Consider the following 20,690-nt stretch of genomic DNA (forward strand, 5'->3'; position numbering starts at 1 on the left):
TGCAGTGTGGGTGCAGCCTGGATGACCTTAGCTAAGTCACACGGCCTCAGCCTCAAGGAAAGGCAAAGACAAACCTCTTCTTGGACCCACTATCAATAGTCTTTGAGAATTCCTGGAGAATAGATGTCCCAGTGAACTGGAGTAAAATAAATATTGCCCCATCTTCAAAAGACCCCCAAAAATTACCTCCCAGTTACTCTGACATCAATACCAGGAAAGATTCTAGAGCAGCCCATTAAACAAAGTCTATGCATTTAGGAAGAAATGCCATCATCCTAAAAGTCATGGATTTCTAACAAACAAATCATGTAGCACGGTAGAAGAAGGGAATGCTGTGGATGTGGCATATCTTGATTTCAGTAAAGCCTTTGATTAGGCCCCCCACAATATTCTGGCAAACATACAAGTAAAATGCAGGACAGACAATGCAACTCTTAGGTGGGTTTGTCAATAGTTGACCTGCCAAACTCAAAGGCTGCTCAGCAGTGGCTCCTCTTCATCCTGGAGAGAAGTGACCAGTGGGGTCCCACAGGGCTCTGTCCTGGGCCCAGTGCTTTTCAACATCTTCATCAATGACTTGGATAAAAGAATTGGGGGCATAGTTATCAAATTTGCAGATGACACCAAATTAGGGGGAATAGCTAATACCCCAGAATGACCTTAATAGATCAGGAAGCTGGGCAAAGATAACAAAATGAGTTTCAACACAGAGAAATGTAAAGTATTGCACTTAAGGCAAAAAAATGAAATGCATAGATATAGAATGGGTGACACCTCCTGGCTTAAGGAGACTTTCATGTGTGAACGGGATCAAGGAGTCCAAGTAGGCCACAAGTTGAACATGAGTCAACAGTGTGATGTGGCAGATAAAAAGGCCAATGCGATTCTAGGTTGCAGGAATAGAAGTATAGTGTCTAGACTCTAGATCAAGGGAAGTAATAGTGCCACTCTATTCTGCTTTTGTCAGGCCTCATCTGGAATAATCCAGTGTCCAGTTCTGGGCACCACAATTAAAAAAGGATGTGGAGACACTGGAGCCATGTGTCCAAAGGAGGGGGACTAAAATGGTGAAGGGTATTTAATCCATGAAGCCCTAGACTCAGGGACCTGAGGATGTTTAGCCTGGAGAAGAGAAGGTTAAGCGGTGATATGAGAGCCATGTTTAAATACTTGAAGGGATGTCACATTTTGTAGACTTATGTCCACTTAATATAATAATGATAATAATAATAATAATAATAATAATGTCGAGATCTTGTAGCCCCTTTGAGGCTCACTGAGAGAAAGAACTTGGCAGCAGGAGCTTTTGGAGACTTCAGTCTGCTCCCTCAGATGCATTTAGCAATAATAATAATAATAATAATAATAATAATGTAGAGAGCTGTTGTAGAAGCTTTGAGACTCACTGAAGGAAAGGAATTGGTAGCCATGAGCTTTTGTAAAGCCTACATTTGGATATAATAATAATAATAATGTGGAGAGATCATGTGGCCCCTTTGAGGCTCACTGAGAGAAAGAAGTTGGCAGCCATGACCTTTCCTAGACCTCAGTCTACTTCCTCAGATGCATTTGGATATCATAATAATAATAATAATAAAGAGAGGTCTTGTGGCCCCTTTGAGGCTCACTGAGAGTCTCCTTCCTCAGATGCTTTTGGGAACAGAGTTTATTGGGAGCCACTGCTCGAACCCTTTGGTTCTGAGGCAGTCTCTTGAGCGAAACAGCGCCCTCTGCTGGGCGGAACCATAGTGAGGGGCCCGTGTTCCTGGGCGGAGGGAGCGGGAGGGACGGACCGGAAGCGGAAGTGGGTGGCGCGTCGCAGTGCTGCTGCTGCTGCTGCTGCTGCTGCTGCTGGGCCTGTCCGGCGGGTGGGCGACGAGAGACAGAGCGAGGCGGCTGCGCTCCCTGCGTCCCTCTCCTCGCCGCAGGAGCCCCATGGCCTCCGCCAGCATCGACATCGAGGACGCCACGCAGCACCTGCGGGACATCCTCAAGCTGGACCGGCCTTCGGGTGAGGAAGGACGCGGCCTTTGCTACTGTAGATCCAGAGGCAGCTCAGGCTGCGTCCGCACTGCGGAAATAACCCGGTTTGGCAGCCAGCGCTTTCACTCTACCTGGCTCAAGGCTGTGGCATTCTGGGAGTTGGAGTTCGTTGTTGGGGGGCCCAGAGCGGAGCTCAGCCGGGAGTTGATATATAATAATAAGAACAACAACAATAACATATAATAATAATAATAATAATAATAATAACAACAATAACAACAACTAATAATAATAATAGTTTATATTTCATCGTGCATCGATAAAAATGGTAGAGAAGACGCAATGAAGATTCATATGGGGTTAAATTCAATTTAAATTCTATTAAAGCAGTTGCTCTTTTAGTTTGAGGCAGCAAAAATAATGAATATAATAATATAATAATAATAATAATATTGTATTTGTATTTCCTGCCTCTCCCTGAAGAATCCTGTGGGATCTTTAAGGCTAACAAAAGCGGTGTTGCATATATATATATATATATATATAGTGGAGCCCTTCCCTGTATGCCTTTCTCTTGCTGTCTCTCTCCTTTGGGACTTTGGGGGCATATTATACACTCCTTTTTCTCTAATGGACATTCTTTGCCAGACACGACTCAAGCCACATTCTTCCCATCCACAAGTCTTCTCTCTATAGCAATAAAAACACCTTGGGGGTGATATTCAATAAGCCGTTTCCTTTGAGCGCAAGCGGGGGAATGATATGGGTATTAAGTCATTTGCAGCAGGAGAGCCCTTTATTCTGCCTCTTCTTCCGTTTACAGTGACTGTTTGTAAACCGGTGAGCAAAGGTGATTTCAAAGACCTAGTGAAATGTTTTACCAGGTTTGCTTGAACGTCATATAATTAAAGGCAAACTTAATTTACAATTTCTAAAATAAAACCCTAATTTTATACCCTTTATTCCTGTGGAAAAGGAAGACTGAGCCTGGAGCCAGTTCTGGCAGTTTCATTTCTCTGGGAGACATTGCCTTTCAGTTTCTCTATGACTGGAAATGAAATGAAAGCAAAATGTATTTCTTAGCATGCTTTCATATTTAATTTCATATTCTTACTCCCATATATTAACACAGTTGACATAAAAACAACATGCAAAGATCACAAACATAACTCCCCAACCCACGCAACTAAACTAAAAATCCTCTACACCCCCCAAAAAAAACAACCCTCCACATACAAGAGAATATAGGAGGCTTCCAATTTACTATCTTATTGTTATTATTATGCCTTTATTCCTACTCCTTCTAATGATAATTCTTAATAAACACTACATGGTTATATTTGTAATAAGTATGCCAACATCACACTTCTGTTAAATAATATATTCTATTACAGTCGTCCCTCTGGATCCACAGATTAATAATATCATAATAGAATATACTTTATTTATATATCGCTCTTCTGGGACGATCAAAGCAGTTCACAGAGTCTTTAAAAACACACACATCATAAAAACATGCGTCAAATATATCTATACAATTAAATACCAATAAAAAACCAAAGCAGCGTATAAAACAAACACAAACATGGAATCTATCAATCGCAGTTAGCCATTTCTTTCAGAGGACATCTGCAGCTTGAAAACATTATTAAGTATATATACATTCCAAAAAGCAAACCTTGATTTTGCCATTTTATATAAGGGACAGCGTTTTACTACACCACTCTGTTTAATGGGATTCAAGCATCCCTGGATTTTGGTATCCGCGAGGGCCCTGGAACCCAGCAGATACCAAGCTCCCACTATGTTTCTAACCCTAAAACTAAAACATTACTTTGGCTCTTCTTCATAAACTCCGCAATGCTTTCTTAACCCTTTAAAAATACAAATCTATAGTTAAAGTATTGAGTTTATCAATTTCTGCAAGCTCAGATATTCTAAACAGCCGCTCTTCCTGTGTTATCAGTTTCCTTGTGTTAGCGTTCTTTCCATTTGAACATCTTTTCTGCTCATTTGGGTTGAGACTCCCATAACCGTTCAGGGTTTACTTCCTGGTTCAAAAAAGGTGTCTTCTAGACCTAAACTAGCCCAGGTGGCCAAAAACAGAGAAATTGCCCATCTCCTGTGGGGTTAGTTGTAGTGGAAGAAATATTTCCCCCAAAATGGAGATTTGAAGGGCTCAGAATTGTCCTTGGAGATCCCATGCAGTTCCTTGTTTCATTTTCTCACCCATCTATACCAGATGAAAGATGCCCCATGAAGTTTTGGCCTGTCTTTTCTCTAGTTCTGTATTTTTTGTTGCTTCCTATACACTCAGTTCCCCTCCTGTTTGCAGCAAAAAATAACACAAATTGCACAGCCACCATTTACTGTAGTTCCTCCTCATCTATCCAGCTTTTAGGGTGATTGCAAACAATAACGCCTGACAGATTTCCCAAGTTCTTTGGCATCATTTTCCTTTGATTCATCCTTTACATCTTTTGTTACATGCCTCTATGTTTTAGCCTCGATTTATCCGTGGGTTGTATTAAAAATCCATAATTTTGGCCCCTAAACCTGCCCTTGATTTATACATGAGGTCAACTTGTAGTTTACTATACATGGTATTTTATTAATCTTCTGATTTTCATTTGTACATTACTCATTAAGTGGAGTAAAATATTCTGAAAATATTCCAAATAAATACAATTAGCCCTTCATATCCATGAAAAAGAATAGTTTTGCTAAAGTGTTGTAATAAAGTCTGTGCTAAATTATACATTCAGGGGCTGGAGTCATAGACTGAGTTATGGCTGGCATTGGTTTGGAGTGATGTCTGAACTGCCAACCCATAGCTAGGGTTAGAAGCTATGCCCAGAAATGTTTTCACAAACATTTATTTATTTATTTCCCATCATTTCCCCAAACTTACAAAACTTAAAACAGACACAGCTAGGGGAAAAAAAATCTCTACACTTTATACTAAGTATGGCTGTGCATTTCATTCCATTAGTTGTAGCCTTGCAAATAACTTTAAAAATCCAGTGCAAATGAAAGTGAAAGCCCAGATAATTCACATTTTAATCCTGCCCTTGATGCCCATATAACCTTTCTTTTCTTGTTTTCATTCAGGTTCTGTGAATGAAAACCAAAGATCATCTAGTTCGTACAATGGAGATCTAAATGGTTTGTTGGTGCCAGATCCCATTGCAACTGGAGATGGAGTTTCCTTAACCAAGCCTGTTCCTCAAACAGTTCCCCTGGGAGCACTTCAGGAGAAGCAAGTCATGTAGGTATCTTGGTGGATGGAAGGCAAGCAAAGTGGAGAATACAGCATTTGCGTAACATAGGTCTGCTGAACTTAACTTGGTTGATAGCCACCTCTTCTACAAATACATCATTTCAATCAGTATTCTACCAATAGTACAGTGAATTTAATAAAAACATTAACAAGCTGGCCAGTTTTACAGAAAGATCATCTGCCACAGGAAAGGCAGATAGTAAAATAGTAACATCACAGTGGCAAGTACGCTTGTTCCATTTTGAGCCTTTAGTGAGTACAGCCCTATTTTTAAGCTATTCATTTATTTAGTATAGTTATTTGTAAATACTTATATACTCCTTACACTCACATATTTCAAAGTATATGAATAAAACATATACACACAGAGAGAGGGAGCACACAAGGCCCATTCTGAGGTCCAAGAAACAAATGTTGGGTTGGATTAAATCAAGAAGACTTGCTCAGATAAACATGTTTTTAACATGCATCAAAAACTAGGGGCAGTTGGAGCATTGAAAACTGTACATATCAGAATGGTTTCAGCCTTATGTTTTGATTTGACTTTTTCTCTGTCTTCCTCCTCTCTGACCCCTGTCCCCATTTAGTTGCCTCTCTGGAGATGATAGCTCCACCTGTATGGTTATCACTGCTAAAGATGTTGAGATAGTTGCCAGCAGTGACTCCAGCATCACCAGTAAAGCTAGAGGGAGCAACAAGGTAAAAATAAAAACATCAATCTCATCAATATACAAGGTAGCTTTCCCCAGCCTTCTACCAGGTTTGTTGGGCAGGCAGTTTAGATTTTAGGTGCTATGAACCAATAATTTATGAACTAAAAATTTTGAAGGAGCAAGATTGTTTTGATTCTTAAGGCTCCAGTGATCACATTAAGTGATACATGCACCCACCCTCAGTTTCTTTTGTATACCTTCCTCCTTTGTTATCCGAACAACTTCTACAACATATTTAATTCCAATAATACTAATTAGACAGGATATGTTTGCCCAAATCTATAGTTTTGTGTTTGAAGCTTTCCACATATCATGGGTGAACCATTTCCTCTCTCTTCAGCCACTTGCCCGTATCACTTTATCTTCTCTATGCTGTCTTGGAACGCATAGTGGACATTTTATGACAATGAACAGGAAGACATGACTCTCCATAAAGTTTTTAGACAGTAATTCCCATGAGCCTTAGCTAGTGGTGAGGAATGGTGTGAGCTGCAGTTTATACTCTAGTAAGCCACATGTTCACCCCACCTATCTTAAAGCTTTCTCCCATACAATAGCTGTTCTAGTTTGGTAAATGTTGTATTTATTTCCACACTTCAGTTGGTTTTTGTGTTCCTTTTCCCCACCTAGGTAAAAATCCAGCCAGTAGCCAGATATGATTGGGAGCAGAAATATTACTATGGAAATCTGATAGCTGTGTCAAATGACTACCTGGCATATGCCATTAGAGGTGAGCTGGTCCTCCCACTGATTACTGTGCAACATGATGCTTTGAATTCATCTTCCTTCGCATTGTGTTCTCTTGTAATAGCCTTGTCTTGGGCTAAGGGCATTGGTATTGCCTTCTTCATGTTAACCAATATTTTTCTTGTTCCTTCACAATAGGTGCCAGCAATGGCTCTGCCATGGTGCGAGTCCTCAGTGTCAGCACAGCTGAGCGGACGCTGCTGAAAGGTTTCACTGGTGGTGTTGCAGACCTGGCTTTTGCTCACCTTAACTCCAATCAGCTGGCCTGCCTGGATGAAGCCGGCAACCTTTTTGTGTGGCGCCTGGCCATGGAAAATGGAAGAATCCAGTATCCTATTGCTCAAGATTATACTTTGTGGGAAAGTGTTCTAGTGCTGGTAGATACATGGGTCAGAATATGGCTGGCTATAAAATTAGCTAGGAGCAGAAGATGCTGAGTAGTAGGAGGTTCTGGCAGAGCATTGGAGGGCAGAGCTGTATGTGCCATGCAACTTACCTTGGACCTCTTTAGCTTGCCTGATCCCCTTAGCTATGGGGGTGACAGTTTCTTCACTACTTCTGACTGGTCAGCTTCAATACATGGAAGTGTTTGAAATTGCTGTTTTAACTGTTTTAGTTGGCTGGTGCACTTGACAAGCTGGAAACCAGCAGAAAGGAGATGCCAGGTGCTTTCCACGTGTGGTTGTAGTTTTTGGGATTTTTTAAATAGTACAATGAATGGACCATCTAGTGGAGGCCTAGGCTTTATGAATTTTGTTGCAAGTAGGGAAGTGTTGGAATTGAGCAGTAGAGACAAAGTTGTGTTTTTGTGGAGGTTTTTTTTTTTAATATGAGAATCTTGTTGGTGGAGGCTTTTATCAAAGAGAACAATCTGTAGCTCTTTAACATGTTACTCAGAGAAGAGATTTTAGTGAACATCAAGCGACCTGATGGGACTCCTCTGAACAGCTTCAGAAGGATCATATGGTGTCCTTTCATCCCTGATGAGAATGAGGACAGCTGTGAGGAAGGCAGTCAGACTGTGGCTCTGTTGCATGAGGATCGGGTAAATAGTTTTAATTTTCCTTCATCCTGAGGTAGTACCTCTTATTGGAATACTGATAAGTATATGTCTGCATGACATTAAGACTTAATCCATGCTCAGTCAATTTTTATCTGAGCAAGTCTTCTAAAGTCTTTTAAAAATTGTGTTACTTAAAATGCCATCCCACACCTCTTAAGGGTCACAGAAGGCAATTTTAATATGAATGTGGGGTGAGGGGCTTCCAGGCTGGGTTAGTCCCAGGGGAGTTCTTTATTTACTTAGGAAATAAACCTTTTCTATCTGGTTTACTTCCTTGTTTATGAGCACACATCTAGATTTTAAAAAGTGTTAATAATATAACAAAACAAACCAGTGCTCTGTTTGGCAGACTTGAACTATGAGGAGGAAAACACAAGAGTAGCATGTGCTTTGTGTATATACTGTTCTCTGTTCTGCAGGCAGAGGTCTGGGACCTTGATATAATCCGAGCCAACCACAGTTCTTGGCCAGTGGAAGTGACTAACATCAAAGAAGGCTTTATTGTGGTGAAAGGTCACAGCACGGTAAGAGCTTTCCTAGTGTATGGCAGGTTCTTCATTTCAGAGGTTAAAAACAATAAAAAGGACTTTTTTGTTATGTCTGTTGCAAAAGGGAGAACAAGGAAATGGTAGGACCACTGTGTGGAGAAGATGGAGAAATGGTAAAGGGGGACCAAAAAGGCAACATTACTCATGTCTTCTCTTCATTGGTCTTCTTCCAAAAGGAAAACAGTGCTCAACTTAGGGGAAATGGAGCAAATGATGTAGCAGGGGAAATGCAGCCACATTAACAATGTGTACCACTACTAAAGTAAAACGAGACTGTTAGTCTGTGAGACAAATTGTGTGGTTTAAACAAGTATGATTCAGCGTTACATTCAGTATGAATCCTCAGATTTTTTAGTCTTTCTAGATTGTAAGCCTGAGGGCAGGGAACTGTCTAATTAAAAATAATGATAATTGTAAGCCGCTCTTGGAGCCTTTAGGGCTGAAGGGTGGGGTATAAATACAGTAAATGAATAAATAAATAAATCAGATTGCTTTCTTCATTGCAACCAATTGCCTCCTACTTCAGTGAAGTTGAATTTCTTGGTTAAAGGTAAAATCTTAATTAGTTTTTCTGTTTCTTTCCAGCGCCTCAGTGAAGGAGCCCTTTCCCCTGATGGCACTGTCTTGGCCACAGCAAGCCATGATGGCTTTGTCAAATTCTGGCAGATTTACATTGAAGGGCAAGATGAACCAAGGTAACTTCAGAAGCAAAAGACAGGGTGGGCCTCTGGTCAGCATGCACCTGACTTTCCTTGAGTTGCAGGAGCCTTTCAGCTCTGTACCCACGAAGCAATAGTCTTGTCAGTCATTGATTCTTTTGTTTCTTACCTAGGTGTCTCCATGAATGGAAACCCCATGATGGCAGACCCCTTTCCTGCTTACTCTTCTGTGACAATCATAAAAAACAGGACCCAGAGTAAGAAGTGATCCTGGCTTTTTGTTCCATTTTTAGTGAAAAGTGATAGTGGTCTGCATGGGAAAGTAGCTGCATGTGACTTATATTTTCTTGGGGGTGGGAGGTTGTTCACTGTAGTAAAAGAACAGAACACTAAAAAGTGGGGTTTGCAATGATGTTGTCAACTATCTATTCAACTATTTTGTCCAAAATATCCACCTTTACTTGACTGATTGCCTACAGTGTGGCTCAACATGATCTAGTTGTTTCTGTACCATAAACCTATAGCTACTTACCCGTCTTTCCTCAGTAAAGCATCAAATGGAAGATAGAGGGTGACCACCAAGCCTGACTATGTCTGCACCAGGTTGGCTGACCCTGCTTAGCTTCCAAGATCAGCCAGGATCTGGTGCCTTTAGGATATTTAGGCCCTATAGAGAGTCACATAGTTCATGCCAGGAAATCTGCAAGTTAGAATTCTGAGGAAGGCAGAGAGTTTTGAAGTAATCACAGTTTCTTTTCCTAGTTTACTTCACTTCTTTCCATACATCTGTTCATTTCTACAGAGTTCCCTTTTGGAGGTTTCTCATTACAGGAGCAGATCAGAACCGAGAGCTGAAAATGTGGTGTACTGTGTCATGGACTTGTCTGCAGACTGTCCGGTGAGAATTACCATGGTCATCAAGCTACATGTTATTGATGGCCTTAATTTGGGAGGAGCTTTCAGTGGGCAAGGCCTTGGTTGACATTCCCCCCTTCTGTGCCCTTCCCCCCCCCCCCTTTATGCTCAGTCATAGCTTTGACCAGAATGAATATCCATCTATACAAGTTCCTTCAATATAATCAAACCAACTTAGCCACTCCTTTTAAAATGTTGCTCTGGGCTGTTTTTAGTACATCTAAAAAGATGTGCTCCTGGATAAATTGAGTCCTTTTCTAGCTTTTTAGCCCTATGTTATATAAGAGCTAATGCAATACAGTGGCTACAGTGTAGGAAATCCTCAGTTCAAACTACAGTTCGCCTTTAAATTCATAAAATGGTCAAAGAAGAGCACATTTTCCCCCTTTCTCCATAATGTTGTTATCCCAAAGTGTGTGTGAAGTATGGCATTATATCTACCTTACTGGTTGTTGATTAGGAAGCAGTTTGAATATTCAAGAAGTGCTGTTTAAATGTCAAGTAGTATTGTAACTCTGGTTTCAAATGTACTGGGATGTGTATTTGTTCTGTTTTTAAACAAAGGAATAGGATTTCAGGATCTCCCTTCCTGTACTAAAATTTTAGACTGAAACATGACCAGGGCTCATATTATGACCATGTTCGCACAAAATGTTAGGGTTTTGCATAATGTATAAGAATTGGAAAAAAAGAGAAAATTGGTTTTCTCTGTAAGACTAGAATTTGGAGATTTAGAGACGGAAACTGTTCCCTACTCTTTGCTACTGACATTCACATTCTGTTATGAATGTAATCTCAACTCATAAACACTGTAGATATCCAGACTTTGTAGCAGGAAATGGCAAAAAAAAAGTACAAGATTACCGGAACGTCTGTAGATTATTCACTTATGGGATGAAAGCTCCAAGGTTGAGAGAAGGGACAAGGTACAGTTTTCATCTCTTCTGGACGTTTATTAAAAGTCTGAAAAGGACACATATGTTGACATTTTGACAGTAGGCATAATTGTTTAAATGAAAAGTGATTGCAGACAACCAGAAATAACTTGTGTGTATGCTTTGTCAATTTCAGATTTTCTCCAGATATATTCAGCTCTCTGAGTGTCCTTCCTAGCCTGAAGGCCTGCCTGGATCTTTCTGCTGAGTATTTGATTTTGAGCGATGTGCAGCGAAAGGTGGGCATTGACATCTGTTAACTTATTGCAGCATGTCTTGGGCCAATAACAACAGCTTGATTAATGTAGATACGTGTATTATTTTTTTTACACTAGTTATGTTTTAAGCAGTAAAATTTATTCACACTGTAAACTTTAAAAAGTTCAAAGAAAGATATACGAATCTAGAATTCATTCAGATCTCCTGGGCATCTATCCTGCTGGTATTGAGGAGGTAAAGCTATTCGTTTTGTTTTGTTTTAACATATTTATTGGCCCAAGGTGGGGGTGTATGTGTATGTACACTTCCTGTTACAGGAAACCTGTCACCATATGTTTCTACTAGATGCTTTCCTGATGCCTTCTTTCTAGGTATTGTATGTGATGGAACTTGTCCAGAATCAAGAGGAGGGTAAAGCATTTTTCAGCTCCATTTCAGAGTTCCTGCTGACCCATCCAGTCTTGAGCTTCGGTATCCAGGTGGTCAGTCGCTGCCGGCTGAGACATACAGAAGTCCTGCCAGCAGAAGAGGAGAGTGATGGCCTGAGTGCAGGTGAGTGGCAGAAAAGGTTCCATTCCTAAGTCAGGAAGGTGAAGAGTGAAACAAGGAAGGGGCTATAGCTCAGGGGCAGAGCACACACTTTGTAAGCAGGACCCCAAATTAGTCTCTGGCATATTCGTAAAGAAATGGATGTCTTCCTGTTTGAATGCTTGGAGAATTGCTGCCAGTCAATACTGGGCTTGATGAACCACTGTTCTTAATAGTATAAACCAGCTTTCCATGTTCCTTACTATGTGGTAGCTAGCCAGATTCCCCAAACACTGTGTAACATTTGGTCAACACTTCTTGGCCTCAGCCATTGTAGAATACCTGCAGTTCCTATTTTACTTAAAACTCTTTACAAACTAAGCTTAAATCTGTTGAGATTTCCAAATTGGGATGTGCTGCCTGCTTGTTAAACCATTATTGTTTTTGTTTGCAAAGTTTAAAAGCTCTTCCCTATCCTTGGTTTAAAACAGATGAGAATTGTCCAGCCTTCCAGAGGATATCAAATTGCAAGTCCCAGAAGCCCTAACCAGCACAGCCAGTGGCTAAGAATGCTGGGATTTGCTGTCCAACAACATATGCAGGACCACATGATACCCACCTCTGCTATAAACCACAAATTTATTATATATATATATATATATATATATATATATATATATATATATCCATCCCACTCTTTTCCTAGGACTGGGACTCTGAGCGGCTTATTTTAGCATCAGTAACACACTGTGGTTTGTTACAGAAGTACAGTTTTCACAGTTCACAGCTGGTGATATGTTTAATCCAGTCATAGGAGTAAATGTAATGCTAGTCCTATACTTTACTTCCAGAAAGAACAATCTGAATGTTTTCTTGCAATATGCCCAGCCCTGTCTTACTATGCTCAGGGGAGACCAGGTTAAGTTTGATTTACTAAAATGTTTGAAGGAAGTTAAGCTCTTGAGAGAACAAACTGGGTTCCTTTAAATATCATCCTGATTGTTCTTAGTTTGGCGAGCTTGTATACAAAGGGTCACATCTATTTTTAAGGAACTATCATTGTTTGGGTACTCGGGGTCCTGTCATCATCACCTGCAGTCCTGGCTGGTCCTCATTCTGCTGCTGACACCAGGCTAATTGAGGAAACAAATTACAATTCTCTATTGTTGTTTTTCCAGAAGGCACCCAGGGTACGGGAGCTGTAGAATCAGCTGCAGGAGTGCTGATCAAACTCTTCTGTGTCCACACTAAGTGAGTGTTTGATACCAGCTTCTTATTTCTTTGCTAGACTATCTACATTGACTTAATGCAGTTCCGGCCTGCTGGTATGTCTTAATTTGGCAGCTCTCCTTCTCAACCCCTCTGGAGTTTTCCTCCATGCTTTCCCTCAAAAAATCAACCAACAAACAGATGACCACCCCAACAGAGGATGTAAAGTTGGCTTCCTATAAAGGAGAGGGATCTAGCTTTGTATATGTGTAGAATTTGCATGTCTGAGATCACATCCCAAATTATGGCAAATCATTTCTAAACTACTGAATGGCATAGGGTGCTATGAAACAATATTCACTTTCATTCAAATGAATATATCTGGTGAAGGAATTGGAATTCATAACTAGCTCACAAAAAGTAAGGTAAAAGCAAATATTCCCATTTCTAGCCAGGTGAAAATTTTTAATTATTTTTATTCTTTTAATTGTACTTTAAGATTTTTTAATATGTTAGATTCAAACATATGTTTAAGTATGTTTTATTTATTATACACGTTGAACAAATATTTTGTCATAGCTTTCCAAATTTCACCAAATCCTCTTCTCTCTGATATAATACTAGTGTATTTTTTTTAAATCTTCCCCACCTCAAACTTCTCTTTTTAGTCTTCCTTTAGATTTCCACATATCATTTTTTGCTGCTGGTATTAAATGCATAATGAATTCTTGAATGTGTTACAGTAAAGATTTGGCAGAGTTCTCTGGCTAAAAACAGGCACAGGTCCAAATGGTCATAGTCCTGCTTGTTAGCATAACAATGGTGGTGTTGGTGCCAGTGGAGTAGCAGCGGTAAAATGGGTGAGGCAATAGGAGAGCTGGCATAGGAATAGATCTCTATCCAGATCTCCATTCCTAGGGATGGAGGTAGAAGAGAAGGTTATCTCCTCACTGCTGCTGTGCACTGTGTTAGAATAACAAAATACTGTGCCAGTGTAAGTTGTAAGACACCAAGAAAATTCTGGCTTATGAATGAACTTAAAATGTTTGTTTTATTTTATTATAGCATTCAGTTGAGGACTAGAGTCAGTAGACTAAACAGAAGTTTTCTCCACACTGCCTTATGAGGCAGTATACTACAAATATTCTATGAGGCAGACATCCTAGTAATATTCAAATATGCATTTAAACTGAGTTTGCTTCTAGCCTCTCCTTTCATGAAATAGCATTACAGATTTAGCATAGTACTTGATTCAACAGATTGAGGTGAGGTCTTTAAACTGATGATACATGCCTGTTTTGTTTTTTACAGGGCCCTTCAGGATGTACAAATCAGATTCCAACCTCTTCACAGTCCAGACACAGCTGCTCCAATACCCTCTCATGGCTCCCATGAAGATTTTGGTGAGCATTTTCTATACATCAACTTCTTTCTGCCTCTTACCCTCCAGATGTCATGGACTATCATTCCTATAATGCATAGCTGCTGGCTAAATTTCCTGAAATGTTTGGAAACTATAAACAAAATCATGTGAAGGGGAATGGGTTGGGCAAGGCTGCTGTACACACTTATCCAGGAGCGTGTGTCTGTCTGTAGGCCCCATGTAATTCACTGCAGCCTACCCTTTGAATAGATACATACAGGCTTGTACTTTAAAGTTCTCATTCTAGACGTTACAGCCACTTTAGTGGTGGTATTAATTTCAGTATCACAGATGATGGCACACTTTAACTGTCTCTTTAAAATGACATTTGACATTTTTAGCTGTATTTGAAGACCTCCAGATCATAAGTCTTCTGGCTTCTGTTGCTCAGTGTTCTAATTACTGGAAGATTTCTGGACTCCTGATTGTGGCTTTGTTAATTGTAGGACTTCGTTTCTATAGGAGGGATCATAAGTTCAGTGACAAGGGTACATATACTGCATCCAAAGCCTCCCAAGTAACTCCACTTGGGAGGCTCTGGATGCAACACATGTACTCTTCAGCATCACCAATTATCCATCATCATCATCATCATCATCATCATCATCATCATCATCATCATCCTATGTTTAATATTTCGCTTACTTGACCCTGACTTCAGCTACTGAGCATCTAGTAACAGCCAGGGGACTTTGGCGTCTTTTTCACCTTATGTGTTCAGCACAATTTCAGTTACATGCCTGGGGAGGAGTGTGATTGTATGTGGCTATAATTTCTCTCTTTGCTCTTGGCTTGAGTTGCTATTAATCCATATTGTGTGTTCTGAAGCATTCCCAGACCACATGGCTGACTTAGGTACAGAAGGGCTGGGATCAGAGAAAGGATCCATGCATGGCTCACAGCCAGATTTACGCCGCATTTCAGAGCTATCTGTGCCTGTGGATTTCCTCTCCCCATCCAATGATACAAAACCGAAACTCATGACTCCAGATGCATTCATGACTCCCAGTACATCTCTGCAACAGGTAACTGCCTTGAATTGATTGTGTGACAGACTTCCTGCATATTTTCCTTGCTGCCTTAGTTAAGAGAGTATAATGTAGAGGGTTTGAAAACATTTTCTACATTGAACTCCTAAAACTGAATATTTTATTTACTTTATGAGTAGCACAGACAGGATTCTGACTTCAAGAGTCTGTGCTTGCTTTGCTAAAGGCTTTAAGGGAATCAGCTTGTTTCTTTCAGGAAATTAGTAGTTTCAGCTTGTTTAGGGGAGGATATTGATCCAGTTGCTGCAGTACATTTTAAATGCAAATAGAGAGAGAAAATTGATTGCAGTAAAGGCAGTGTTTGAATGGAATTTGCGAGTAGCATTTACCCAGGAAAATATGTTCTGAATAAATTTGTTATTATTGGTACAAAAGTAAGGACACCAGAGTTATAACAATGATTTTTACAAATTAGACTAGTTGTGTGGTTAGTGATGTTTTAAAACAGATGATTATGAATTTATTTAAACTGAAGCAGTGTCATGATTTCAAATTTTTATTCATTACATTTTTGCTGCCCAAAGCATTCTTGACAATTCACAAAAGAAAGATTGTAACCGTATAATAAAACTTAAATCTAAGAAGCACAAGCACATTGTTAGAATGAAAAAAATCTGTGAGAATTGTTCCAAACTAATTCTGGACTAATCACAATACTATCGAGCTCAATTTCAGGTTTCTCAAAATCTTCCTTTGGGCACGAAGGTAGAAGAAATGGGGAAAGAAAACTTGGTTGGTGGTTATATAATATGTAGTACTGTCAGACTTGAGCTAATCCTGCCATGATATAGTGCTGGGGACTCCAAGTTTTGTTTATGGAGGTGACATATGTTATATGATATTATACATGTATGGTCAATTGTTATTCCTATAGTTTATATAATATACACTATAAGGGTTGTGATTCTTTGGGAAAATATATACAAATAGTTATTTGGGGTTTAACCAACTATGGTTTGATTGACTTTCATATGGGTAGTTAAAATGTGGAGTTTTATAAGTTTAAAACAAATCTTTAACTGCATGGACTAAGGCAGCTTTAGAGGGAGCTTGAGATAATTGGGGACTAGTAAAAGGAATGTATGGGAGTGTTTTTTCCTTGGCTGGTTCAAAGACTGCAAGGATTTAATTATCACAGGAGTGCCTGGTTATAACCCAGCTAAGACACAGAGAAAAGCTGTCCTGGTCAAAAACAGAAAATGCAACAGAAGTTAATTTGATATATGGCTAGCCTGCCAATAGGATGCGGTGGAGCTAATAATTTTCAAAAACTTTTATTAGATGTGTGGGTGTCTTGGACAGAATTCTTCAGTTCTGTCCAAGGTGCCTTACTGACAGCTTCGAATCCTCTGTGACTCCAGCAATAAACATCTTTCTGATCATCCACCGAAGACTGATTGACTGTATCTGGGGGCAGAGTATACAAAGTTCTGACAAATACAATTAGAGAAGCTAGTGGTAGACATAATAGTGGGGAAAGGTGTGCTTATCTAAGTAAAATAATAGCAAATTCTCTTCTGATCTCATGTATTCTTTATGCCAGATCACAGGATCACCTGGAAGCAGCATCAGTTCGCTCACAGCTGTCACTACCATGAGCAGTTCTTCTGTTAGCGAGCCCCCAATTCCTAGGTAAGTCCAAAGATTTCTTCCTGGTTCCATCCAATTTTCTGCTTTCATTCAGAAGCATCTATCAAATGAACTAATTCTGCAGGAATTCTCAAGGGAGCTGATTAATGCAGATTTTCTTAGCCAAGAATTGCCAAATATCCTACCCTGTTCCCAGGGAGTAGTAGCCTTTCTATCAGAAACTCTTCTCTCTCTTCCCTCATTCTCCAAAATTTTCCTAGAATGAGGTGGGAATGGACTTTATGGCAGGGAGGAAGGAACATTATTACTTGGAATACGATTGTAATGTGGAGAAGAGAGCATGATTAACAGGTGGGCAACTTCTTGTTGAACTACACCTCCCATTAGCTCTAGCCAGCAGAGTCAGTACTGAGGGGTTATAGCAGTTATAGACCAATGTCTGACACAGTTGTTAGTTGCCACATCCGATACAGAAGAACAGAGCCAACAGTGTTATTTATCAGATAAGGAATTTGTGGACAATGATTTTCTGGTTTCTTATGTACAGAGAGTGAGACGTGTTCATGGTTAAGACCAGTAATGTAGACTTGAACTTAAGTTAGATTCAGGTCACTTCAGTGACTTTACTTGGATTTGAGCTTGAAACAATGACAGACTGACTCAACTCAACTTGAGACTTGTATATTTTTAGTGACTGACTTACTAGCGCCATTCACTTTGAGCAGCAGGCAAGACTCACCTCCAAAGTGCAGGATGCTTTTCTTGGAGGGGACCAGCAAATGCGTTAGGCAATAGAATTGAGGTGGCTTGACTTGAAATTTGACTTAAAAGTATCTTGCAAATTCATTCTGCACTTTAGCTTTTCTGAGTTTACCCCTTCACATGCTAGCTATTTATTTGAATTCCTCTTTGGTGATTACCCCCCTTTTCCATTTCTTAGACATGTCCCTTTTAAAACTTAGCTCAGTTTAAAGTTTAGTCACCCATCCTGGTTTTTTGAGACACTTCCCATTTTTCCTCCTCATTGCAACTGTTTGAAATTGTGCCTTCAGTGTCTCCCTTTTGAGAAACTCCCATCCATTCTGAATTCCCTTCTCTTTTACTGTTCCTCACCATGGAATCACACCCAGTATTTTCCTAAATTTACTGAAATCATCTTTCCCAAAGTCTAGAATGTATGTCTAGCTATGCTTGGCTTTCCCTTTCCACTGTATAAAAAAACTCCAGGAGAACATGATCACTCTCGCCCTCCCTCAGCATCAGTACCACTCAGAATGTCTCCCAAATCCATTTCTTCTTGAAAGCCAGCAAAAAATCCTGCTAATCCTGGAGACTCTTTCTCTGAACGTCTATCCAATGTGGGGTCAACTATCCTTTTCCAGTCACCCATGATTATTATGTTTTCATAAGATTGCTTTAATATCTCTTGTAATAATTTTTGGGGGGGAAATCACTCTTGTTTTTTATTGCTATATATACTCCCACTATTAATGTCTTCACATCTGCCAATTGAATTTCCATGCCAACACACCAAGAAAATGCCCCCTTACTTACTCTCTGTAATTTCTCTGGGTTTCTTTCTGCTATAGGCCAGCTGAAGAGGTATCTCCAAGCTCAAAGATGCAATTGGATGGCAGCCTTGGACTGAGCAGCAGTAGTGGGAGTCTCCAGACAAGCCCACGAAGTCATTCAGTTCTCCTCTCTGGTCTTCCTGATAGATTGACCCCAAAGGTTCCCATCTCGGTAGGGTAACTTCTTTTTCCTAATATTTAAGCTTTCTCTCTGCCTTTGCTGCCATCACCCCTCTTTCTCTGGGTAACATCTGCTCCTTCACTATTGACTCTGCTAGTCTCCATTTAACCCACTGATTTCTAGCCCATTAATCCTCGCCACCTGCTAGTGTTGCATCCGTAAAGGAGCATTTTAAAGCATTTGGTCACTGCCTACAAAAAACCCCAAAATCACAGCTGTCCCTTGGCATTCAGTAACACCAAACTATAAGAAAAGTAACATAGCTCTTTGCTTCCTGTGATCTCATCAGTCCCTCGTTTCTTTGCCCCTTTTGTGCACATGTACTTCTATACTTCACTAGCTACTTATTCTTTCATCTGTTCATTAAAAATAAGCAACCAAAGATAATATTCCCTATACAACACATTTAATATGGTGAAGTATTGTGATTAGAGTATTGTACTAGGTAAGTGGACACCTGAGTTTAAATCTTTGCATATCTGTGAAGCTAACTGGGTGAACTTGGGTGAATCACTAGCTTGTAGCCTGAACAATCTTGCTTTGAAGATAAAATCAAGCAGGTATGCACACTGTTCCAAGATTCAGATCACAAAAGCTGAATAAAACCTGCAAAACTGTCTCATATGCTTAAAGTGTATAAATCTTTAAAGTATTTTTGTTTTGTTTTTATTGTGTTTTAATTATATATCACTTTGGAGACATCTGCCAAAAAAGCCAGTTTTAGAATAAATATGAACAGTGGAGAAAAAGGTAAAGAGAACAGACAAGAAAGTTGGGTGTATGATTCCTAGGTACTCAGACAAACAAATTTGTTACAAAAAAAGCTTTTCTTTCTTTGTTGAAGATTTCCCCAGAAAACCCCACGCATGTGCTGGAGCGGCAAGAAGTGGAGCCTCTGGTGGTACCTCAGTCTTCCCCTACCCGTGAACGCTCCCCAGACGTCATTTCCTCGGCCTCGACTGCCATGTCTCAGGATATCCCCGAGATTGCTTCAGAGACCCTGCAGCGCAGCTTTGGTGCAGCTCCTTCAGGGCTCCCCACAGAGGTCCTGGATTCTAACCATCACACAGACAGCATGGCTTCTGCAGCATCAGCTTTGCACTTGCTGTCTCCCCGGAATCGACATGGTTCTGAGCATAGCCATCACTCCTTAGACATGGCTCCCAATGAGGTGGACATGTTAACCGCACCCTCCCTGCTAGAGACAGCCTTACCTCAGGAAACTGCGACTTCTGACACTAATGTGAGCCAGCCATGGCCAGCTGCTCCTGACATCACCAGAGAAACCAGGAACAGCATGGCAGACAGGTAATCTGTTCTCTCTCCTTCCTTGTTGGGTAGGGCAGGGTGGGATGGGATGAAGAACCATCTTAACCTTTCCTTACTTGGCTGTCTATCTTTTTATTTTATATCCTGCCTTTCTCGCAACATGGGAGCCGAGGTGGTGTAGAACCTTTTAAAAAAACAATACAATTAAAAAGCTTTTCAGCACAAAAGTTAAGACACAATTAAATCAAATTTCTATTTAAAAAGCACTGGTTAAAAATGCAGGTAAAAAAGAGTTTTTAAAAACACATATAAAACATAAATCAGAAACAACAACACTAGCCCCAGTTAAAAGCTCAGTCCATCACATCGTATTAAAAGCCAAAAGCCATTATTATCTCTTAGTCCTCTAGAAATAATACTGTTTGAAAATTAACTCCTTTTTTTCTGCCTTCTATCCCAGTATTCAGAGTAGGGAATGGTGGTGGTAGCTCTTCAGGATCTCAGATCTTTTCCAGACCTGTTAGATTCTCTCTCTCTCTCTCCCTTTTTTTTTCAAAATAGAAGTGGCAGGAATTGAGTCTGAGATCTTCTGCTTACGAAGTTTGTAAGCAGACACCCCTTCTGTGAAGCACCACTGCTCTGTGTACACCCAGCCGTATCACTAGTAGAAGAATTGCCCTTGCTTCTCTTCCTAACGTCAGCACTTTTCCCCAAATTGCCATTTGAAGTCCATGTCCAGGTTAGGCTTCAAAAACTCACGTTTGGTGAGAGTCCATTGAAAATAAGATCTGAGTTAGGCATACAGTAC

At 40.1% G+C, this 20,690-nt stretch overlaps 1 protein-coding gene across 2 annotated transcripts in view; it reads left to right on the plus strand.

The window, feature by feature from the left end:
* Positions 1 to 1,845: 1,845 nt before the first annotated feature.
* The window catches only part of EDC4 (enhancer of mRNA decapping 4), a 29,951-nt gene continuing 11,106 nt past the window's right edge, over positions 1,846 to 20,690 (plus strand). For both annotated transcript variants that reach the window (XM_089539502.1, XM_089539503.1), the window contains exons 1-18: positions 1,846 to 2,011; positions 5,095 to 5,251; positions 5,851 to 5,962; positions 6,607 to 6,706; positions 6,862 to 7,051; positions 7,621 to 7,768; positions 8,206 to 8,310; positions 8,920 to 9,029; positions 9,167 to 9,250; positions 9,796 to 9,891; positions 10,980 to 11,082; positions 11,434 to 11,614; positions 12,769 to 12,841; positions 14,111 to 14,202; positions 15,051 to 15,247; positions 16,815 to 16,903; positions 18,451 to 18,604; positions 19,458 to 19,921. In XM_089539502.1, coding sequence (XP_089395628.1) covers positions 1,936 to 2,011; positions 5,095 to 5,251; positions 5,851 to 5,962; positions 6,607 to 6,706; positions 6,862 to 7,051; positions 7,621 to 7,768; positions 8,206 to 8,310; positions 8,920 to 9,029; positions 9,167 to 9,250; positions 9,796 to 9,891; positions 10,980 to 11,082; positions 11,434 to 11,614; positions 12,769 to 12,841; positions 14,111 to 14,202; positions 15,051 to 15,247; positions 16,815 to 16,903; positions 18,451 to 18,604; positions 19,458 to 19,921 — 2,531 coding nt within the window. In that variant the 5' untranslated portion in view covers positions 1,846 to 1,935. The remainder of the gene's footprint in view (positions 2,012 to 5,094; positions 5,252 to 5,850; positions 5,963 to 6,606; positions 6,707 to 6,861; positions 7,052 to 7,620; positions 7,769 to 8,205; positions 8,311 to 8,919; positions 9,030 to 9,166; positions 9,251 to 9,795; positions 9,892 to 10,979; positions 11,083 to 11,433; positions 11,615 to 12,768; positions 12,842 to 14,110; positions 14,203 to 15,050; positions 15,248 to 16,814; positions 16,904 to 18,450; positions 18,605 to 19,457; positions 19,922 to 20,690) is intronic.

This window comes from Sceloporus occidentalis, unplaced genomic scaffold (assembly GCF_023333645.1).
Source record: "Sceloporus occidentalis isolate IW3139 unplaced genomic scaffold, rSceOcc1.0.p SCAF_10, whole genome shotgun sequence".
In the NCBI taxonomy this organism is placed as follows: domain Eukaryota; kingdom Metazoa; phylum Chordata; class Lepidosauria; order Squamata; family Phrynosomatidae; genus Sceloporus; species Sceloporus occidentalis.